This window comes from Scyliorhinus canicula, chromosome 6 (genome assembly GCF_902713615.1).
Source record: "Scyliorhinus canicula chromosome 6, sScyCan1.1, whole genome shotgun sequence".
NCBI classification, from domain to species: domain Eukaryota; kingdom Metazoa; phylum Chordata; class Chondrichthyes; order Carcharhiniformes; family Scyliorhinidae; genus Scyliorhinus; species Scyliorhinus canicula.
Window position 1 is genome coordinate 7424632 of NC_052151.1, and position 23260 is coordinate 7447891.

Genomic DNA, 23260 nt, shown 5'->3' on the forward strand with positions numbered 1-23260 from the left:
ATACAAGTGGTAGATGGAACTTGAGGTGATGCACTTTGACAGAAATAATAGGGAACGGCTTAACAGTGTACTTCCAAAGAGTATGCAGGACAGAGGAATCTGACAGTTGGAGTATGGAGGAGGGGGGTGTGGGGGAGGGGAATTGATTTGATTTGATTTATTGTCACATGTACCGAAGTATAGTGAAAAGTATTTTTCTGCAGCCGAGGGAACGTACACAGTACATACGTAGTAGACAAAAAGCAAAATCGACAGAGTACATTGACAAATAGTACATGAACAAATAGTCATTGGTTACAGTGCGCAACAAGGTCCAAACAAAGAAAATACAAGAGCAAGAGCAGCATAGGGCGTCGTGAATAATGTTCTTACAAGGAACAGATCAGTCCAAGGGAGAGTCGTTGAGTCTAGTAGCTGTGGGGAACTCTCCTAAAATAAAGGCCTTCGGGATAAGGATTGGAAGGCACTGGAACAGGAACAAAAACCTCGGGAGCAGCGTCATCTTGACGGACTGCACCCTACCCGCCAGAGACAGCGGCAGCATGTCCTACCTTTTGAACTCCTCCTCCATTTGCTCCACCAACCTTGTGAGGTTGAGCTTGTGCAGGGCCCCCCAGCTCCCAGACACCTGGACTCCTACGTACCTGAAGCTCCTCCCTGCCTGCTTCAGTGGGAGCCTACCAATCCCCCCCTCCTGATCCCCTGGGTGCACCACGAACAACTCGCTCTTACCCAGGTTGAGCTTGTACCCAGAAAAGCCCCCGAATTCACTAAGAATCCTCATCACTTCCGGCATCCCCCCCACCGGGTCCGCCACATACAGCAACAGGTTGTCCGCATAAAGCGACACTCGATGCTCCTCCCCACCCCGCACCAGGCCCCTCCAGTTTCGGTACAACCGAAAGTACTCCAACCTCCTATTCGTAGCTACACTCGCCATCGGGGCCACACCCAACGAAAAAACCCCTCCCCAAACCCAAACCTCTCCAACACCTCGCACAGATACTCCCACTCAACCCTATCAAAGGCCTTCCTGCATCTAATGCCACCACTATCTCCGCCTCCCCTTCCACAGCCGGCATCATACTAACATTGAGGAGCCTTCATATGTTCGTATTCAACTGCCTTCCCTTCACAAACCCCGTCTGGTCCTCGTGAATGACCTCCGGCACACAATCCTCTATTCTTGTGGCTAAGATCTTTGCCAGCAGCTTGGCGTCTACATTTAGCAGCGAGATCGGCCTATATGACCCACACTGCAGAGGGTCCTTGTCCCGCTTAAGGATCAAGAAAATCAGCGCCCGTGACATAGTTGGGGGCAAAGCCCCCCCCTCCCTTGCCTCGTTAAAGGTCCGAACCAACAGCGGGCCCAACAGGTCTGCATACATTTTATAAAATTCGGCCGGAAACGCATCCAGCCCCGGCGTCTTCCCCGACTGCATGCTCCCTATCCCTTTAACCAGCTCCTCCAGCTCAATCAGCGCCCCCAGCCCCTCCACCTGCCCCTCCTCCACCCTCGGAAATCACAGCTTGTCCAGGAAGCGCCCCATTCCCCCCACCCCCCCCCTTCCAACGGGGGTTCAGACCGGTACAGTTCCCCATAAAAGTCCCTAAAGACCCCATTAACGTCTACCCCCCTCCGCACCACGATTTCAAGGTGAGAGGGGGAAAGTTTAAGGGAGATGTGCGTGGAGAGTTTTTTACGCAGAGGGTGGTGGGTGCCTGGAACGCTTTACCAGCAGAGGTGGTAGAGGCGGGCACGATAGCATCATTTAAGAGGCATCTAGACAGGTATATGAACGGGCGGCAACAGAGGGAAGTAGACCTTGGAAAATAGGAGACAGGTTTAGATAAAGGATCTGGATCGGCGCAGGCTGGGAGGGCCGAAGGGCCTGTTCCTGTGCTGTAATTTTCTTTGTTCTTTGTTCTATCCTCACTCCCCCAATCTCCCTGGCCACGTCTCGCTTTCGGAGCTGGTGTGCCAGTATCCTGCTCATCTTCTCCCCATATTCATACACCACCCCCTGTGCTTTCCTCCACTGAGCTTCCGCCTTTCTGGTGGTCAGTAGATCGAACCTGGCCTGAAGGCTATGCCTCTCCCCCAGCAATCCCTCTTCCGGAGCCTCTGCATATCTCCTATCCACCCTCACCATCTCCCCAACCAATCTCTCCCTCTCTCTCTGCTCTCCCCTCTCCCTATGGGTTCGGATGGAAATCAACTCCCCTCTAATCGCCGCCTTCAATGCCTCCCAGACCGTCCCCACTCGGACCTCCCCGTTATCGTTGGCCTCAAGGTACCTCTTAATACACCCCCGAACCCTCCCGGCCACCTCCTGGTCCACCAGCAGCCCCACCTCCAAGTGCCAGAGCGGACGCTGGTCCCTCTCCTCCCCCAGCCCGAGGTCCACCCAGTGCGGTGCATGATCCGAAATAGCAATGGCAGAGTATTCAGCATCCTCCATCCTCGAAACCAGCCCCCTGCTCAGGACAAAAAAATCAATCCAAGAATAGGCCATGTGCACGTGGGAGAAAAACGAGTACTCCCTGGCCCTTGGCCTCGCAAACCTCCAGGGATCCACCCCTCCCATCTGATCCATAAACCCCCTCAACACCTTAGCTGCCGCCGGCCTCCTTCCCGTCCGGGACTTGGATCAATCCAATGGGGGATCCAGCACCGTGTTGAAGTACCCCCCCCCCCCCCCCCCAATGATCAGGCCCCCCGCCTCCAGGTCCGGAATGCGGCCCAACATGCGCCGCATAAACCCCGTATCGTCCCAGTTTGGGGCGTAAACATTCACCAACACCACCCGCTCCCCCTGCAGCTTACCACTCACCATCACATACCTCCCGCTACTGTCCGCCACCACATTTAACGCCTCAAACGACACCCTCTTTCCCACCAGGATCGCCACCCCCAGATTCTTCTCATCCAGCCCTGAACGAAATACTTGGCCCACCCACCCCTTCCTCAGTCGAACCTGGTCCGCCACCTTCAGGTGTGTCTCCTGGAGCATGGCCACATCCGCCTTCAGCCCCTTCAGGTGCGTAAGCACCCGGGCCCGTTTGACCGGCCCATTCAGCCCCCTCACATTCCAAGTAATCAGCTGGATCAGAGGGCTCCCTGCCCCCATCCCCTGCCGACCAGCTATAACCCTTCCCCTGCCCGCCCCAGGCCAGCGCCCCCCGCTGCCTGTTTCCCCACTGTGGCAACCCCCCCCCCCCCCCCGGGGCTAGGACCCCTCCTAGCCGCGCCCCTCCCTCCGTAGCACTCCCGTGAGCCAGCTAACGTCTGCTGACCCCGGCGACTCCCGCCACACCTCCGACCCCTTCCCACGTGGGACTACTCCTCCTCCTTCGTGCCCATCAACTGGCCCTCCTCCCTGCTCTTGCGCTGGAAAATAACAACCAGCAAAAGCCCGCGCTTCTCAGCCCCGATCCCGCTCCCATCATCCCGCAGCGCGGGAAACCAGAGAAAAGCCCGTGCTTTCGCCTTGCCCAACCCTGCCTCCTCTAGGGCAACTCCCATTGCCAGTCCCCACCACCAGCTCCCCACACTCCCAGTTTACCTCTCTGCCCGAACCCGTCCACCAGAAGCTTGCGCTTTTCAAGGAGACACATCCTGAGTGATACACATCAAGAGTGGGATTGCAACTTGGTAATTTGGTGCAGTGAGGTAATTCGGTGCAGAGTGTGAGGAGGTGCTTTTTAACCCTGTTAAGTGACTAGTAAGTAGTTTCTCTTTTTCTTTTCATTGTCTAATTTATTTATTTTATTTTGAAATTGTTGTTGTATAGGTTTACCTAAGGGTGAAGACATGGCAGGAGATCCCAGACCTGTGTCATGCTCCTCGTGTGCAATGTGGGAGCTCAGGGACACGTCCACTGTCCCTGGCTCCTTCACGTGCAAGAAGTGTGTTCAGTTGCAGCTCCTGTTAGACCGCTTGACGGCTCTGGAGTTGCGGATGGACTCACTTTGGAGCATCCGCGATGCTGAGGAGGTCGTGGATAGCACGTTTAGCGAGTTGGTCACACCGCAGGTGAAGGTTACTGAGGGAGATAGAAAATGGGTGACCAAAAGAAAGAGCAAGAGTAGGAAGGCAGTGCAGGTGTCTCCTGCGGTCATCTCCCTGCAAAACAGATATACCGCTTTGGATACTGTTGAGGGAGATGGCTCACCAGGGGAAGGCAGCAGCAGCCAGGTTCATGGCACCGTGGCTGGCTCTGCTGCACAGCAGGGCAGGAAGAAAAATGGCAGGGCTACAGTGATAGGGGACTCGATCGTAAGGGGAATAGACAGGCGGTTCTGTGGATGCAATCGAGACTCCAGGATGGTATGTTGCCTCCCCTGGTGCAAGGGTCAAGGATGTCTCGGAGCGGCTGCAGGACATTCTTGGGGGGGGGGGGGGGGGGAGGGTGAACAGCCAGCTGTCGTGGTGCACATAGGCACCACGATATAGGTAAAAAACGGGATGAGGTCCTACAAGCGGAATTCAGGGAGTTAGGAGTTAAACTAAAAAGTAGGACCTCAAAGGTAGTAATCTCAGGATTGCTACCAGTGCCACGAGCTAGTCAGAGTAGGAATGTCAGGATAGATAGGATGAATGCGTGGCTCGAGAGATGGTGCAAGAGGGAGGGATTCAAATTCCTGGGGCATTGGGACCGGTTCTGGGGGAGGTGGGACCAGTACAAACCGGACGGTCTGCACCTGGGCAGGACTGGAACCGATGTCCTAGGGGAGGTGTTTTCTAGAGCTGTTGGGGAGGGTTTAAACTAATGTGGCAGGGGGATGGGAACCGATGCAGGAAGTTGGAAGGTAGTAAAACAGGGACAGAAGCAAAAGGAAGTAAGGGGAAAAGTGCAAGGCAGAGAAGACATAGTCAAAAATCTAAAAGGGCGACAGTACACGGTACAGTGACTGGGGGGAGCTCAGTGAATAGGCCCAGTAATAACAAAAGGAATAAAACTGGAGATGTTAAGATTCAAAACAGAGGTAAAAAAACCAACATAAGTGTACTTTACCTGAATGCTCGTAGTATTCGGAATAAAGTAAATGAGTTGGTGGCACAAATCATCGTAAATGACTATGATTTAGTGGCCATTACTGAAACATGGTTAAAGGATGGTCACGACTGGGAGTTAAATATCCGAGGGTATCAAACTATTCGGAAGGACAGAATGGATGGTAAGGGAGGTGGTGTTGCTCTGTTATTTAAGGATGACATCCGGGCAATAGTAAGGGATGACATCGGTGCTATGGAGGATAAGGTTGAATCCATTTGGGTGGAAATCAGGAATAGTTAGGTGAAAAAGTCACTAATAGGAGTAGTCTATCGGCCACCAAATAGTAACGTTATGGTGGGGCAGGCAATAAACAAAGAAATAACTGATGCATGTAGAAATGGTACAGTAGTTATCATGGGGGATTTTAATCTACATGTCGATTGGTTTAACCAGGTCGGTCAAGGCAACCTTGAGGAGGACTTTATAGAATGTATCCGCGATAGCTTCCTAGAACAGTATGTAATGGAACCTACGAGGGAACAAGCGGTCCTAGATCTTGTCCTGTGTAATGAGACAGGATTGATTCATGATCTCATAGTTAGGGATCCTCTCGGAAGGAGCGATCACAATATGGTGGAATTTAAAATACAGATGGAGGTGAGAAAGTAAAATCAAATACTAGTGTTTTGTGTTTAAACAAAGGAGATTACAAGGGCATGAGAGAAGAACTAGCTAAGGTAGACTGGGAGCTAAGACTTTATGGTGGAACAGTTGAGGAACAGTGGAGAACCTTCCAAGCGATTTTTCACAGTGCTCAGCAAAGGTATATACCAACAAAAAGGAAGGACAGTAGAAAGAGGGAAAATCGACCATGGATATCTAAGGAAATAAGGGAGAGGATCAAATTGAAGGAAAAAGCATATCAAGTGGCAAAGATTGCTGGGAGATTAGAGGACTGGGAAATCTTTAGGGGGCAACGGAAAGCTACTAAAAAAGCTATAAAGAAGAGTAAGATAGAGTATGAGAGTAAATTTGCTCAGAATGTAAAACAGACAGTAAAAGTTTTACAAATATATAAAACAAAAAAGAGTGGCTAAGGTAAATATTGGTCCTTTAGAGGATGAGAAGGGAGTTTTAATAATGGGAAATGAGGAAATGGCTGAGGAACTGAACAGGTTTTTTGGGTCGGTCTTCACAGTGGAAGACACAAATAACATGCCAGCGACTGATAGAAATGAGGCTATGACAGGTGAGGACCTTGAGAGGATTGTTATCACTAAGGAGGTAGTGATGGGCAAGCTAATGGGGCTAAAGGTAGACAAGTCTCCTGGCCCTGATGGAATGCATCCCAGAGTGCTAAAGAGATGGCTAGGGAAATTGCAGATGCACTAGTGATAATTTACCGAAATTCACTAGACTCTGGGGTGGTCCCGGTGGATTGGAAATTAGCAAACGTGACACCACTGTTTAAAAAAGGAGGTAGGCAGAAAGCAGGAAATTATAGGCCAGTGAGCTTAACTTCGGTAGTAGGGAAGATGCTGGAATCTATCATCAAGGAAGAAATAGCGAGGCATCTGGATAGAAATTGTCCCATTGGGCAGACGCAGCATGGGTTCATAAAGGGCAGGTCATGCCTAACTAATTTAGTGGAATTTTTTGAGGACATTACCCGTGCAGTAGATAACGGGGAGCCAATGGATGTGGTATATCTGGATTTCCAGAAAGCCTTTGACAAGGTGCCACACAAAAGGTTGCTGCATAAGATAAGATGCATGGCATTAAGGGTAAAGTAGTAGCATGGATAGAGGATTGGTTAATTAATAGAAAGAAAAGAGTTGGGATTAATGGGTGTTTCTCTGGTTGGCAATCAGTAGCTAGTGGTGTCCCTCAGGGATCCGTGTTGGGCCCACAATTGTTCACAATTTACATAGATGATTTGGAGTTGGGGACCAAGGGCAATGTGTCCAAGTTTGCAGATGACACTAAGATGAGTGGTAAAGCGAAAAGTGCAGAGGATACTGGAAGTCTGCAGAGGGATTTGGATAGGTTAAGTGAATGGGCTAGGGTCTGGCAGATGGAATACAATGTGACAAATGTGAGGTTATCCATTTTGGTAGGAATAACAGCAAACGGGATCATTATTTAAACGATAAAATATTAAAGCATGCCGCTGTTCAGAGAGACTTGGGTGTGCTAGTGCATGAGTCACAGAAGGTTGGTTTACAGGTGCAACAGGTGATTAAGAAGGCAAATGGAATTTTGTCCTTCATTGCTTGAGGGATGGAGTTTAAGATTAGGGAGGTTATGTTGCAATTGTATAGGGTGTTAGTGAGGCCACACCTGGAGTATTGTGTTCAGTTTTGGTCTCCTTACTTGAGAAAGGACGTACTGGCACTGGAGGGTGTGCAGAGGAGATTCACTAGGTTAATCCAGAGTTGAAGGGGTTGGATTATGAGGAGAGGGTGAGTCGACTGGGACTGTACTCGTTGGAATTTAGAAGGATGAGGGGGGATCTTATAGAAACATTTAAATTATGAAGGGAATAGATAGGATAGATGTGGGCAGGTTGTTTCCATTGGCGGGTGTGAAAGCAGAACTAGGGGACATAGCCTCAAATAAGGGAAGTTAGATTTAGGACTGAGTTTAGGAGGAACTTCTTCACCCAAAGGATTGTGAATCTTTGGAATTCCTTGCCAGTGAAGCAGTTTGAGGCTCCTTCATTACATGTTTTTAAGGTAAAGATAGATAGTTTTTTGAAGAATAAAGGGATTAAGGGGTTATGTGTTTGGGCCGGAAAGTGGAGCTGAGTCCACAAAGATCAGCCATGATCTCATTGAATGGCGGAGCAGGCTCGAGGGGCCAGGTGGCCTACTCCTGCTCCTAGTTCTTATGTTCTTATGTTCTAGACCCATACAAAAAGACATAAAGACATCGCCCCACCCATCCCAAAGCCACACACATCCTGCATTTAAACAGAGAACCTCCCGCTCCAGAAGAAAAAATTAGACACAGTTGTATTTACATACAAAATCCCCATCCCTGTCCCTCAGTTTGAGTCCAGTTTCTCGGCCTGCACAAAGGCCCACGCCTCCTCCGGGGACTCAAAATAATGGTGAGTGACCCACAAACGCGCCGGCTGCAACATGCCAAGCTTCACACTCTGTCTGTGGAGCACCGCCTTCGTCCGGTTGTACCCGGCCCTCTTCTTAGCCACCTCCGCACTCGAAACCTGGTAGATCGGCACCACCGTGTTCTCCCATTTGCTTCTCCGCTCCTTGGCCCACCGAAGCACGCACACCTCGGTCAACGAACCGGTGGACACCGCACCAACACCGCCCGCGGCAGCTCATTCGGCTTGGGCCTCCTGGCCAATATCTGTGGGCCTCCTCCAACTCCAGGGGCCCCTGGAAGGACCCCAGCTCCCATCAGCGAGTTCAGCAAAACGACCACATAGGCCGCCAGGTCCGACCCCTCCAGTCCCTCCGTGAGGCCCAGAATCCGTAAATTCTTCCGCCTCGACCGGTTGTCCAGCTCCTCGAACCGCTCCTGCCACTTTTTATGGAGCGCCTCGTGCATCTCCACCTTCCCCGCGAGGGCCGCGGCCTCATCTCCCTTTCGGAGGCCGCGGCCTCATCCTCCCTTTCGGAGGCCTGTTGCTGCAACTCCCGGATTGCGGCCCCCTGGGCTGTCTGAGTCTCCAGCAGCTCTCTGGTGGTAGCCTTCAGCGATCAGCAGCTCCACCTTAAGCTCCTGGAAGCAGCGCCGCAGAGTCTCCTGCTGCTCCTGCGCCCACTGCCTCCACTCCTCGAGGGCTCCGCCGGCCGCCATTTTGTTTCCCTTCCCCTGCTTTTCCAGGGGCGCTGCTACCGCTTTTCTGCTCACCCCACTCCTGATCCGGACCATAGAACCCTGGGGATCTACTGCAGACCCCTTCCCACGTCGGGAATCGTCGGAAAAGCTCCGTTGGGGCCCTGAAAAGAGCCCAAAGTCCGCTTCTAGCGGGAGCTGCCGAACATGCGGCTTAGCTCCGCATAGCCGCAACCGGAAGTCCTCAAGGGGTAACCTTTTAGGACTGAGGTGAGGAAATGTTTCATCACCCAGAGAGTGGTGAATCTGTGGAATTCACCATTGCAAAAAGTAATTGAGATAAAATGTTGTGTAATTTCGAGAAGGAATTACATCTTGGGACTATAGGGATCGAGTAATATGGGAGGAAGGTGGGATCAGGGTATTGAATTTGATGATCAGCCATGATCATAATGAATGGTGAAGCAGACTCGAAGGGCCGAATGGCCTCCTCCTATTTTCTATGTATGTTTCATGGTTTCAGGGGCTGGTTTAGCTCACTCGGCTAAATCGCTGGCTTTTAAAACAGACCAAGCAGGCCAGCAGCACGGTTCGATTCCTGTACCAGCCTCCCCGGACAGGCGCCGGAATGTGGCGACTAGGGGCTTTTCACAGTAACTTCATTGAAGCCTACTCGTGACAATAAGCGATTTTCATTTCATTTCATTGCATATATGATTGAGAAGACTGAGGTGATGGTGATTGACTGACTTGTGTTTGTCCTGTTTCTTGTACTGGATGTATCTGGGCAAAATTTCCACATTGCTGGGTAGATATAATGTTGTATCTGAACAAAGAAAATTACAGCACAGGAACAGGCCCTTCGGCTCCCTCCCAGCCTGCGCCGATCCAGATCCTTTATCTAAACCTGTTGCCTATTTTCAAGGTCTACTTCTCTCTGTTTCCCACCCATGCTATGTAGTTACATTGTATATCTTGTGTTGCCTATTATGTATTCTCATGTATTTTCTTGAATTGTTACTTCCCTTTTCTTCCATGTACTGAAGATCTGTTGAGCTGCTTGCAGAAAATACTTTCACTGCCACCTCGGTACACGAGACAATAAACAAATCCAATCAATCATATACCTGTCCAGATGCATCTTAAATTTGCTATCGTACCCGCCTCTACCATCTCCGCTGGTAAAGCATTCCAGGACCCACCACCCTCTGCGTAAAAAACTTTTCCACGCACATCTCCCTTAACTTTTCCCCTCTCACCTTGAAATCGTGACCCCTTGTAATTGACACCCCCACTCTTGGGAAAAGCTTGTTGCTATCCACCCTGTCCATACCTCTCATAATTTTGTAGACCTCAATCAGGTCCCCCCTCAACCTCCGTCGTTCCAATGAAAACAATCCTAATCTACCCAACTTTTCTTCATAGCTAGCACCCTCCATACCAGGCAACATCCTGGTGAACCTCCTCTGCACCCTCTCTAAAGCATCCACATCCTTCTGGTAATGTGGCGACCAGAACTGCACGCAGTATTCCAAATGTGGCCTAACCAAAGTCCTATACAACTGTAACATGACCTGCCTACTCTTGTACTCAATACCCCGTCCGATGAAGGCAAGCATGCTGTATGCCTTTTGGACCACTCTATCGACCTGCGTTGCAACCTTCAGGGTACAATGGACCTGAACTCCCAGATCTCTCTGTACATCAATTTTCCCAGGACTCTTCCATTGATCATATAGTCTGCTCTGAGTTAGATCTTCCAAAATGCATCACCTCGCATTTGCCTGGATTGAACTCCATCTGCCATTCTTCTGCCCAACTCTCCAATCTATCTATATTTTGCTGTATTCTCTGACAGTCCGCCTCGCTATCTGCAACTCCACCAATCTTAGTATCATCTGCGAAACTGCTCATCAGACCACGTATACCTTTGTCCAGATCATTTATGTATATCACAAACAACAGTGGTCCGAGCACGGATTTCTGTGGAACACCACTAGTCACCCTTCTCCATTGTGTTTCTGGGGACCTTTAGAGGAGATGAATCATCCACTCGGCACTTCTGGCTGAAGATTATTGCAAATGCGTTATCTTTTACACTGATGTGCTGGGCTCCTCCATCACTGTGGATGGAGATATTTGTGCGGCCCCTTTCTTCAATTATGTTATTGGTTGTCCCCCCATCATTCACAGCTGGATTTGGCCAGAACGGCAGAGCTTAGATCTGATCATGGTTGTGGAATCGCATAGCTCGATCTATCACTTGCTGCTGATGCTGTTTAGTGCGCAAGTAGTCCTTTGTACCAGGTTGCCACCTTATTTTTAGGTATGCATAGTGTTGTTCCTGGCATTTCCTGCACTTTTCATTGAGGCAGGGTTGATCCCCTGGCTTGGTGGTAATGGTAGAGTGGGGGATATGCTGGGCCATGAGTTTATAGATTGTTGTTGAATACAATTCTGCTGCTGCTGATGGCCCACAGCACTTCCTGGTTGCCCAGACTGAGTTGATCGATCTGGTGAAAATCTATCCCACTTAGCACGGTGGTGGTGTGACAAAACACAATATCCTCAATCCCTCCCCAAATGCATCACCTCACACTTCATTAATATATAGCACAAAAGGCATGGAACTTAGTCCCGAGGCCTGCGGATCCCCACTGGAAACGGCCCTCCAATCACAAAACATCCACCAGAAATGACCCTTTGGTTCCTGTCATGGAACCAATTTTGTGTCATCTTATTACATTTGCAAGGCATTCGACAATGCCACACAACAGACGTGGGAAAAGTTAGAATTTATGGAATAAAAGGGACAGTATCGCATGGATACAAAATTGACTGAATAATAGGAGGCAGAGAGTAATAGTCAATGGATATTTTTCGGGCTGGAGGAACGTTTGCCGTGATGTTCCCCAAGGATCAGTATTGGGACCCTTGCTCTTCTGATATATATTCATAATCTAGATCTTGATGTGCATGGGACAATTTCAACGTTTGGGGAGGGCACAAAACTGGAAATATTGTAAACTGTGAAGAGACCAGTGTAGAACTTCAAAAAGGACATAGGCAAGTTGGTGAGTGGGCAGAGAAGTTGGTGGAGTGGACAGACAAGTTGGTGTTGATGGAGTGGACAGACAAGTTGGTGTTGGTGGAGTGGACAGACAAGTTGGTGTTGGTGGAGTGGACAGACAAGCTGGTGGAGTGGACAGGCAAGCTGGTGGAGTGGACAGACAAGTTGGTGGAGTGGACAGACAAGCTGGTGGAGTGGACAGACAAGCTGGTGGAGTGGACAGGCAAGCTGGTGGAGTGGACAGGCAAGCTGGTGGAGTGGACAGACAAGCTGGTGGAGTGGACAGACAAGCTGGTGGAGTGGACAGGCAAGCTGGTGGAGTGGGCAGGCAAGCTGGCGGAGTGGACAGGCAAGCTGGCGGAGTGGACAGACAAGTTGGTGCTGGCGGAGTGGACAGGCAAGCTGGCGGAGTGGACAGGCAAGCTGGTGGAGTGAACAGGCAAGCTGGTGGAGTGGACAGACAAGCTGGTGGAGTGGACAGGCAAGCTGGTGGAGTGGACAGACACGTTGGTGGAGTGGACAGACAAGCTGGTGGAGTGGGCAGACAAGCTGGTGGAGTGGACAGACAAGCTGGTGGAGTGGACAGACACGTTGGTGGAGTGGACAGACAAGCTGGTGGAGTGGGCAGACAAGCTGGTGGAGTGGACAGACAAGCTGGTGGAGTGGACAGGCAAGCTGGTGGAGTGGACAGACAAGCTGGTGGAGTGGACAGACAAGCTGGTGGAGTGGACAGACAAGCTGGTGGAGTGGACAGGCAAGCTGGTGGAGTGGACAGGCAAGTTGGTGGAGTGGGCAGGCAAGTTGGTGGAGTGGGCAGGCAAGTTGGTGGAGTGGGCAGGCAAGCTGGTGGAGTGGACAGACAAGCTGGTGGAGTGGACAGACAAGCTGGTGGAGTGGACAGACAAGCTGGTGGAGTGGACAGGCAAGCTGGTGGAGTGGACAGGCAAGCTGGTGGAGTGGACAGGCAAGCCGGTGGAGTGGACAGGCAAGCTGGTGGAGTGGACAGACAAGCTGGTGGAGTGGACAGGCAAGCTGGTGGAGTGGACAGACAAGCTGGTGGAGTGGGCAGGCAAGCTGGTGGAGTGGACAGGCAAGTTGGTGGAGTGGGCAGGCAAGCTGGTGGAGTGGACAGACAAGTTGGTGGAGTGGGCAGTTAGGTGGCAGATGAAGTTCAATGCATGGAAGTATGAGGTGATGCATTTTGGTAGGAAGGACATGGAGAGACAATGGGTGTGATTTAACCACAGTGTTGCGCCCGGTGTGGCCCTGAGCATGGCAATTAAACAGCAGGAAGGCCAAAATCAAGATTTGCGGCAGGTGCGAATCAGCTTTCCATCTAACTGGCCTGCTCCCGATGGCAAACTCCGGATCACAACCAAGTATGGTGAGTAACCCCAATTTGCGTTAATTTCCATCTCCTTAACGAGATTGAAGTCAAACGTAAATGGCTTCTCGAGATGGTTCCATAACAAGAAATCACAGGATCTCATTTAACACTCCTTTTTAAACCGTGAAGCTGGCACAATGACTGCTGAGGGAAAGTGAGGAGGTGAGTAGCCACTCCATTTTGGGCTTGCAGCTCAAGGGCACTGGAGGAGGGAGGTAGGGAGTTGTGGGGAAACTCATCATACATGGCCAGGGGGCTGCCGTGTTCCTAGTCTTGGGCTCACACCTGTGGGGGAGAGGGGGTGGTGAGGGGCGCTGAGGGGATTTTCATCTGTGAGACATTTAAAGCCACCTTCAAATATTGTGCATTACCATAAATAGGCACAAGTTACAGCTGCTGCCTGTCCGACCAAACACTTCCAGGTCCTGTTTTTGCTATATGCTGAAGGTGACTTTAACTCCCTGTTAACTGTGACAGCCTCTAACTTCACAGCTCAGGGCTATCACTAAGGGGGGTGGTGGGGGCACTCCAGATGGCCCCGCCCCATCGATGAAGATCCTGTGAGAGAATGGACAGATGGTCATTGAGAGAGATGGAACATTTTGTTTGATGGGAAGAACTCACTTGCGACATATATCTGGGTAAAGGGGCAGTGGATCCTCACCTCTGCAGCGTAGGCCAACCTCACCTGTCAGTGACTGCTCTCTCCTTGGACAACCCTGCGACTTCCTGGGCCCATTCCTCATAGGGGATGGTGACTCAGATCTCTGGTATTCTGCCCTGCCTTGGTCCTTTGCTGCTTATTGTGGCTATCTTCTCCTGCGTGGACAAAGAGAGGGTTTTGTGAGGGTGCGCTTGATGGATCAGGAGATGTACAGCAGGTGGCATGTGTGGGCACTTCGTGTACATGGCGTGTGTGTTAATGGGTGCCGGGGGGCTGAGGAACAAACACGAAGATCGGATGTGGGGAAGGTACAAGGTGTCAGGCAGTGATTTGTGGAGGGGGCGTTTGGTAATTTGAGGGGGGTAGGTGGTAATGATGCCAGGAGAGATGTGGTAACTTACCCTTGCAGCTCGGTGGAGATCGTTGGTCTTCCGACATTGGACGCTGGTCCTCCTGGTCATGCTGCCCGCACTGAGCCGCTGCCACTGGCTCCCAGGCGGTATTGATGACCCTAGCTACTGGCCCTCCAACCCCCTCGGGGGGGGGGGGGGGGGGGGGGGGGGGGGGGAACAGGATGTCCCATCTCTCATTCACGGCGTCGAGAAGCATTGTGAGGTCAGCGCCCCCAAAATAAGGAGCACGTCTGCACGCTGCCATGCTCTGTGTGGACAGGGAGTTGAGTGGTGAGGGAGCTTTTAAATACAGCTCCACCTTGTTAGGGGTGAGACAATGAGGTGCGAGTCTGGCGAGTCAGATGGTGAGACAGCCAGCAATAGCGAGAAGCTTGTGGAGGTTCATTTTCAGCACTAAGTGCCATTAAATACAGGCTGGATCTCGCAGTGCTGCCATCGAGAAACACCCTGCCAATCGAGCCCAAAAGCACTTCAAATGTTTTTCAGTTCAATCGCACCCATTATAAAATAAGGGGTAAAATTCTTAAAGGGATGCTGGGTGTATATGTGCATCGATCATTGAAGGTGGCAGGACAGGCGGAGAGAGCAGTTAATAAAGCAAATCGTACTGGGAATGTTATTAATATGGACACAGAGTACAAGAGAAAGGAGATTAAGCTGAATCTATACAAGACACTGGTTAGACCTCAGCTGGAATATTGTGTATCGTTCTGGGTGCCACACCAAAGCGAAGGATGTGAACGTATTGGCCGAGGAGAGTGCAGAAGAGGTTTAGAAGACTGGTTCCCAGAGATGGGAAACTTCATTTACTGAGAATCGATTGGAGAGCTAGGGATCTGTTCTTTGAGAGGAGGTTGTTGTAGATATTTTTTCAAAATACTGAGGCTGGGACAGAGTAGACAGGGAAAAACGTTCCCACTCATAAAGGATTCAAGAACGAATTGAGGGCAACTTTCAGGTGATTTGCAAAAAAAAGCAAGATTGTTTTACACAATTAGTGGGTCGAATCTGAATGGACTGTCTGGAGGCATGGTGGAGGCAGGTTCAATCGTGGCATTTTAAGAGGGAATTAGAGAATTATTTAAATAGGAAACAATGTGCGGAGTGGTGTAGAAAAGCCGGAGATTGGCAGTAAGTCATGATGCTGTTTAGAAAGCAGGGTGCAGACACAATGCCTGCGTTCTAACAATTCTGTGATTTCCCTGAATCCCTGAGCTTTTTTTTAACTAGTCTGCCATATGGGACCTTGTCCAAAGCTTTGCTAAAATCCATGTACACAACATCAATTGCACTACCCTCATAAATAACAATCAATTAAATTACTCCGACACGACCCTCCCTTAACAAATTCACTGATTGTCCTTGATTAATCTTTCTAAGTGACAATTTATACTTCCCTCAGAATGATTCCAATAATTTGCCCATTATCGAGGTCAGAGTGATTGCCTGTAATCGTTCAGTTATCCCTTGCTCCCTTTCTAATCGTTAACAGAACTCCAACAGCTCTGGAGGCGGCACCGTGGTTAGGACTGCCGCTTCACAGCTCCAGGGACCCGGGTTCAATTCCGGTCTCGGGTCACTGTCTGTGTGGAGTTTACACTTTCTGCCTGTGTCTGCGTGAGTTTCCTCCGGGTGCTCCGGTTTCCTCCCAAAGTCCCAAGATGTGCAGGTTACGTGGATCGGCCATAGAACATAGAACAGTACAGCACAGAACAGGCCCTTCGGCCCTCGATGTTGTGCCGAGCAATGATCACCCTACTCAAACCCACGTATCCACCCTATACCCATAACCCCACAACCCCACCCCCCCCTTAACCTTACTTTTAGGACACTACGGGCAATTTAGCATGGCCAATCCCCCTAACCCGCACCTCTTTGGACTGTGGGAGGAAACCGGAGCACCCGGAAGAAACCCACGCACACTACGGGGAGGACGTGCAGACTCCGCACAGACAGTGACCCAGCCGGGAACTGAACCTGGGACCCTGGAGCTGTGAAGCACTTTATGCTAACCCACCATGCTACCGTGCTGCCATGATAAATATCCCCTTAATGTCCAAAAAGAAAGTTGGTTGGGTTACAGGGATAGGGTGTAGGGTGTTCTTTCCAAGAGCTGGTGCAGACTCGATGGGCCAATGGCCCCCTTCTGCACTGTAAATTCTGTGATCCTGTGAGCTGTCTTTCATCCAGTGAGAATTACAGAGCAGTTAGCCTGACATCAGTCAGGGGGCCAGTAGTGGGGAAGATGCTACAGTCTATTATAAGAAACATAATAACACAACATTTGGAAAACCTTAATGGATGGACAAAGCCAGCATGGGTTATGAAGCAAATCTACTGGAGTTCCCGCGACCTCGGGAGATACTCGGAGTCCCGGTATTAATATCTTCATGAGAATATGGAGGCAGTTTCGCCAGCACTTCGGGTTGGCGCAGGGTCAAGGGAAAGTCGATTCGGGGGAACCATAGATTGAGCCACAGAAGTGGATGGAATTTTCGAAGATGGAGAAGAAAGGATTAGGACACTAAAGATTTCTTTCTTGGGGATCGGTTTGCCAGGATTGAAGGAGCTGGGAGCAAAGTGTGGGCTGGAGCAGGGGGGAATATTTAGATACATGCAGGTTTGAGACTTTGCCAGAAAGGAGATAAAGAGCTTCCCAGTAGAATTGGCTTCCACATTGCTGGAGGAGGTGCTGACGACAGGGGAACTGGAAAAGTGGGTAGTATCGGCGGTTTACGGAGCTATTTTGGAGGATGAGAAGGCGCAGCTGGAAGGGATCAAGGCAAAGTGGGAGGAAGATTTGGGAGAGGGTATGGAGGAGGGGTTCTGGTGTGAGGTGCTCCGGAGGGTGAATGCCTCCACCTTGTGTGCGAGGTTGGGGCTGATACAGCTGAAGGTGGTATACAGAGCACACCGTACAAGGGCGAGGATGAGCTGGCGCTTTGAGGGTGTAGAAGATGTGTGTGAACGTTGCGGGCGGTGGGGTGCCCACAAACCACGTTCATATGTTTTGGTCCTGTCCAAAGCTGGAGGATACTGGAAGGAGGTGTTTAGGGTCATTTCTAAAGTGGTGCACTGTGAAACTGGACCCAGGTCCTCTGGGAGGCCATATTCGGTGTGTCGGACCAGCCATGGGCTGGTTTAGCACATGGGTTAAAACAGCTGGCTTGTAATGCAGAACCACGCCAGCAGGCTAAAGGGCTAAATCACTGGCTTTGAAAGCAGACCAAGGCAGGCCAGCAGCACGGTTCGATTCCCGTACCAGCCTCCCCGAACAGACGCCGGAATGTGGCGACTAGGGGCTTTTCACAGTAACTTCATTGAAGCCTACTTGTGACAATAAGCAATTATTATTATTATTCATTATGCACTTTCGAGAATTGGATCACGTCGAACATTAGTTGGGAGGGTGGGTGGGAGGGTTGGGGGGAGGGGGACTGGGGACTGTATGTGTTAATGGTGACTATGGGTGATTCCTGATTCCTTTTTGTCATTTGTTTATGTTATCTTGCGGGCTAATGTTTGGGGGTTTGGTGGGAGGATGGGATTGTTGTTATTGATATGGGGATTGACATTACATTCGTTACTGATTATTGTTTATTGGCGGTTTGTAAATTTGGGGAGAAAATGTGAAGAGGAGAATAAAATAATTTTAAAAAAAAATTGAGGATGGAACTCTGGGTGCGATTCTCCAACCGCGTTGCACTTGAGCGAGAGCTCAACCTGTCCGGACAAACCCTGGAACGAGCCCTCTCGCGGGCTTCCCGGCAGCCTCCGCGCCCCGCGGGATTCAACCAAGACCGCGCAGCGGTGTCAGATTCGGAACTCTGCCAAAAAGCCGCGGAACCCAATGACTCCATGGAAGTAGGTATTAACCTACTTAAGACATCCCTATGCAATATCCACCGGCCTCCCTCGATTCTCTGGCCTCCAAGCCTGGCGCCGATTAGTGCCGGTGCACAGAACATGGACCAGCCAGACAGCACCCGGGAGGGGGTCTCCTGGTTATCGAAGACCCTGCGTGGTCAGGGTAAGTGCAGGGTGGCTCCATGTCCTTCCCCTGGAATGCGGGCACGTTGGTTCTGCCCAGCTGGCACATTGGCACTGCCAGGGTGCCCAGGTGGCACTGCAAGCTGGCTGGAGCACTGTCCCTGTGCCAGGGTGGCAGTGCAAGGGTGTCTGGGTGCCAGGTTGGCACTGCCAAGGGTGAGGGCCCGAGAGGGGCAATGCCCATGAAAGGAGGGTAGAAAGGGGGAATTGAATGGTGGGAGAGTGCAGGGAAGGTAAGTAGGGGCCTCTGGGTGACATTTAAGATCGGGCTCCCTTTCAAAATGGCAGCCAGATGCGCTCAGCGCAGTGGTTAAAAATCCTGTGTGTGGGCCTAACCGGTGAGAAAACTCCCAGGGTCCAAAGAAGTGATTAAGTGTCATGAATACGCTGGGGAACTTGCCGGCAGAGCTGACGGAGAACTCCCTGAAAAACCCGCCACAAATGAAACTTTTGAAATTTTGGGCGAGAATTGTGCCGGTTAAAGCGATAAGGTAGGCGCGGCTTAACTCACGTTGGCTGCTTCGTGGATGCATTGCAAGACCAGCAGCGTGGGTTCAATTCCCATACCGGCTGAGGTTATTCATGAAGGCCCTGCCTTCTCAAACCCTGCTCCCGCGTCTGAGGTGTGGAAAATTACCACCAGTCAGCTCCTTCTCCCTCGAAGGGGAAAGCAGCTTATGGTCATCTGGGACTCTGGCGACTTTACCTTTTAGATAAGGGAGACCTAGTGGATGTGGTGTATTTAAACTTTCAGAAGGCTTTGATAAGGCCCCTCACAAGAGGTTAGTGGGATAAACTAAAGGACATGGGATGGGAGGTAATGAATCGGCATGGATTGAGAATTGGTTGACAAACTGGAAAAAGCGTGCAAATAATTGGGTCTTTTCCCCAGGATACTGCTTGGAACCCAGCGGTTCACGATATATATAAATGACCTGGATGAGGGAACACAAATGTCATTTCAATTCACTCCTGCTTCTAGCTTGTATGATTGGAAAGTTAGACCCTGAGCCTTTATAGCATTATACGGGGTGTCAGATTGAGCTGTGAGCCATCGAGTTTTACAGCATACAAAGAGGCCCTTTGGTCCATCGTGTCTGCACTGACCATCTATTCTAATCCCATTTTCCATCAATTGGTCCACAGCCATACTGTTATACTACGGCCTTTCACATGCTCATCAAAATGCTTTTTAATATTCAGCCTGAGTCTGGTTTTGTTTTATAAAGTACAATTCAATCATAAAGGTATGTTTTATGTATCCCTGCCTACCCCTGGGTCTATTGAGGCCGTCAAGTGGTCCCATAAATGCCTTTCAGGCCCTCAAATCTGCCTCCACTTCCATAATATACAAGGCAGCGGAAGGTCGGTAACAGTGGGGAGGCTATTCTTTCACTCATGTTGATGAAAATGAGGGGTAGCAGGAAGAGAGGGGTAGCAGGAAGAGAGGGGTAGCAGGAAGAGAGGGGTAGCAGGGAGAGAGGGGTAGCAGGGAGAGAGGGGTAGCAGGAAGAGAAGGAAGAGAGGGGTAGCAGGAAGAGACGGGTAGCAGGGAGAGAGGGGTAGCAGGAAGAGAGGGGCAGCAGGAAGAGAGGGGTAGCAGGGAGAGAGGGGTAGCAGGAAGAGAAGGAAGAGGGGTAGCAGGAGAGATGTGTAGCAGGGAGAGAGGGGGGGTAGCAGAAGAGAGGGGTAGCAGGAAGAGAGAGTAGCAGGAGAGAGGGGTAGCAGGGAGAGGGGGTAGCAGGAGAGAGGGTAGCAGGGAGAGAGGGGTAGCAGGAGAGAGGGTAGCAGGGAGAGAGGGTAGCAGGAGAGAGGGTAGCAGGAAGGAGGGTAGCAGGGAGAGAGGGGTAGCAGGGAGAGAGGGGTAGCAGGGAGAGGGGGCAGCAGGGAGAGAGGTGCAGCAGGGAGAGGGGCAGCAGGAAGAGAGGGGTAGCAGGAAGAGAGGGGTAGCAGGAAGAGAGGGGTAGCAGGAGAGAGGGGTAGCAGGAGAGAGGGGTAGCAGGGAGAGAGGGGTAGCAGGAAGAGAGGGGTAGCAGGGAGAGAGGGGTACAGGGAGAGAGGGGCAGCAGCAGGGAGAGAGGGGCAGCAGGGAGAGAGGGCAGCAGGGAGAGAGGGGCAGCAGGAAGAGAGGGGCAGCAGGAGAGGGGTAGCAGGAGAGGGGTAGCAGGGAAGAGGGGTAGCAGAAGAGAGGGTAGCAGGAGAGAGGGGTAGCAGAGAGGGGTAGCAGGAAGAGAGGGGTAGCAGGAAGAGAGGGGTAGCAGGGAGAGGGGTAGCAGGAGAGAAGGGGTAGCAGGGAGAGAGGGGTAGCAAGAGAGGGGTAGCAGGGAGAGAGGGTAGCAGGGAGAGAGGGGTAGCAGGAGAGAGGGGTAGCAGGGAGAGAGGGGTAGCAGGGAGAGGGGTAGCAGGGAAGAGGGGTAGCAGGGAGCAGGAGAGAGGGGTAGCAGGAGAGAGGGGTAGCAGGGAGAGAGGGGTAGCAGGGATAGAGGGTAGCAGGGAGAGAGGGTAGCAGGGAGAGAGGGGTAGCAGGGAGAGAGGGGTAGCAGGGAGAGAAGGGGTAGCAGGGAGAGAGGGGTAGCAGGGAGAGAGGGGTAGCAGGAGAGAGGGGTAGGGGAGAGGGTAGGGGAGAGCGAGAGGTGCGGGAGAGAGGGGTCGCAGGGAGAGAGGGGTAGCAGGAGAGAGAGTAGCAGGAGAGAGGGGTAGCAGGGAGAGGTAGCAGGAGAGAGGGGTAGCAGGGAGAGAGGGAGCAGGGAGAGAGGGGTAGCGAGAGAGGGGTAGCAGGGAGAGAGGGGGTAGCAGGGAGAGAGGGTAGCAGGGAGAGGGGTAGGTGGGAGAGGGGTAGGTGGAGAGGGGGTAGCAGGGAGAGGGGTACAAGAGGGTAGCAGAAGAGGGGTAGCAGGAGAGAGAGAGGTATGGGAGGAGAGGGGAGCAGGGAGAGAGGGGTAGCAGGGGAGAGGGTAGCAGAAGGGGTAGCAGGGAGAGAGGGTAGCAGGGAGAGAGGGGTAGCAGAATATTCTTTGAGGGGGGCCCTGTGTACACTCGGGGCAGCCCACTAAATTATACCACCTTTCGTGCCTCCATGCCCCAAGTCTACTTGACTTTCCAGCCTCTGGTATCATGACACTTCTTCAGAGGCCTCCTTGCAGTTCAGCAGCCAATCTGATTGACCGGCAGCTCACAGAGAGACGTTAAATTCAGCCCGAAGCATTTTGCTGTGTCCTCATTTTTTATTTACCCGATAACTGAAAACAAAATGCTTTTGTACATGTGCTCTAGAATGAGTCGGAGAACATGATATGCACCCCACATAATTTCCACTGATCAATATGGCATTACAGAGCAAATTTCATTCGGTCCAAACTTCCAGTTCATAGTCTTGTGTTGAATTGTCTCTGTTGTTTGCTTTCCCCTCCCTTACCCCACATTTCCATGTCCAAACATCGCAGCCTCCCCTCAGGCTACCTGGCTTTGTCCTGGATCACCTCATTACATTCCCAATAAGCTGCTGACTAGTTGTGCTGCTGCTATTCTGAGAAGTGATGTTATGTGTTCTGTTATATTATCAAACAAGTCTCTTCAGTATTTTAATCTTTTTAAAAAACAGGCAATTGCAGCAGCAGAATGAGAGTTGCTCCGAAAGTTGTCGCACACCACAAACAAGTTGGAAATGATGGAGAATGATTTGAATCCAGTCGGCTACCTTGAAGCAGAGCTGAGCCATGCCCGGGAAGAGATGGACAAATAAAGGATAAATTCCGCAGGTCAGCAGCTCAAATAGTGGCACTCAGCAATGTCTGGTCAGGGGTGGGCAAACTACGGCCCGCGGGCGCGCAAGGTCTTTACGCGGCCCACCAAGTCATTAAAAAAAAAAAATTTTAAGGTTAATGTGGGAGGCTGTTGGGTTACTAGTATAGGGTGGATACGTTGACTTGAGTAGGGTGATCATTGCTTGGCACAACATCGAGGGCCGAAGGGCCTGTTCTGTGCTGTACTGTTCTATGTTCTATATGAGGCGCCCAGAATCATAACCGGGTGAAGTAATTATTTTACTTAATATACTATGCGGCCCTTTAAAATTGTGAATTTCTGAATGTGGCCCTTGCACGGAAAAGTTTGCCCACCCTGGTCTTGGTGAAACTCTCATATACTGCTCTGTCCAAATCACAAATGAAATGAATGAAAATCACTTATTGTCACAAGTAGGCTTCAAATGAAGTTACTGTGAAAAGCCCCTAGTCACCACATTCCAGCGCCTGTTCGGGGAGGCTGGTACGGGGAATTGAACCGTGTGCTGGCCTGCCTTGGTCTGCTTTCAAAGCCAGCGATTTAGCCCTGTGCTAATCCAATCAATCACATTCTATGAGTAATTTCAATATTTGTTTGTGTTCAGGCTGTTTGCCTAAAGTTTAGACTGAGGGGTTGTCATGAGTATTACACAGACAAGAGTAACAAAAGGTTAGACTTTTTGGAGGGGAACTATGCTTGTTCCTCAAACCATACAATTCTTCAGTAGTAAAAGAATGTCCAGCTTGTGCTTATCAATGTATTTCTGTGGTCCTGAATAGGAACAATGCTTAATACTCGACTGATACACACTCTTCAGATAACCAAAAAGTTTATGGCATAGTTTTTGTCTGCTGTACCATTCGATGAGTTTTTTAAAGAAGATTTTCCTCTTTTATATTGATTCAATAGGGACAGCTCAATGCCACAATAGTGATTAAGGATATTGCTTGATATCTCTGTAACCTCCTCAGCTCCACAAACTCTAATCTGAAGCAAAGTGGCTGAAGGTGCCATGAAAGTGCTACCAAGCACTAGAATGAGAGGATTAGAGGTAGCAAATTAAAATAGATTTGAGGAGAAACATGC

The 23260-nt window shown here is 50.7% G+C and overlaps 1 protein-coding gene across 1 annotated transcript in view; it reads left to right on the top strand.

Annotated features, from left to right (window-relative positions):
- LOC119966922 overlaps positions 1-23260 on the top strand; it is a 234150-nt gene that overhangs the window by 187914 nt on the left and 22976 nt on the right. Inside the window, 3 exon segments of the mRNA XM_038798880.1 lie at positions 21993-22012; positions 22015-22128; positions 22131-22180. Of these exon segments, the coding sequence (XP_038654808.1) occupies positions 21993-22012; positions 22015-22128; positions 22131-22180 (184 nt within the window).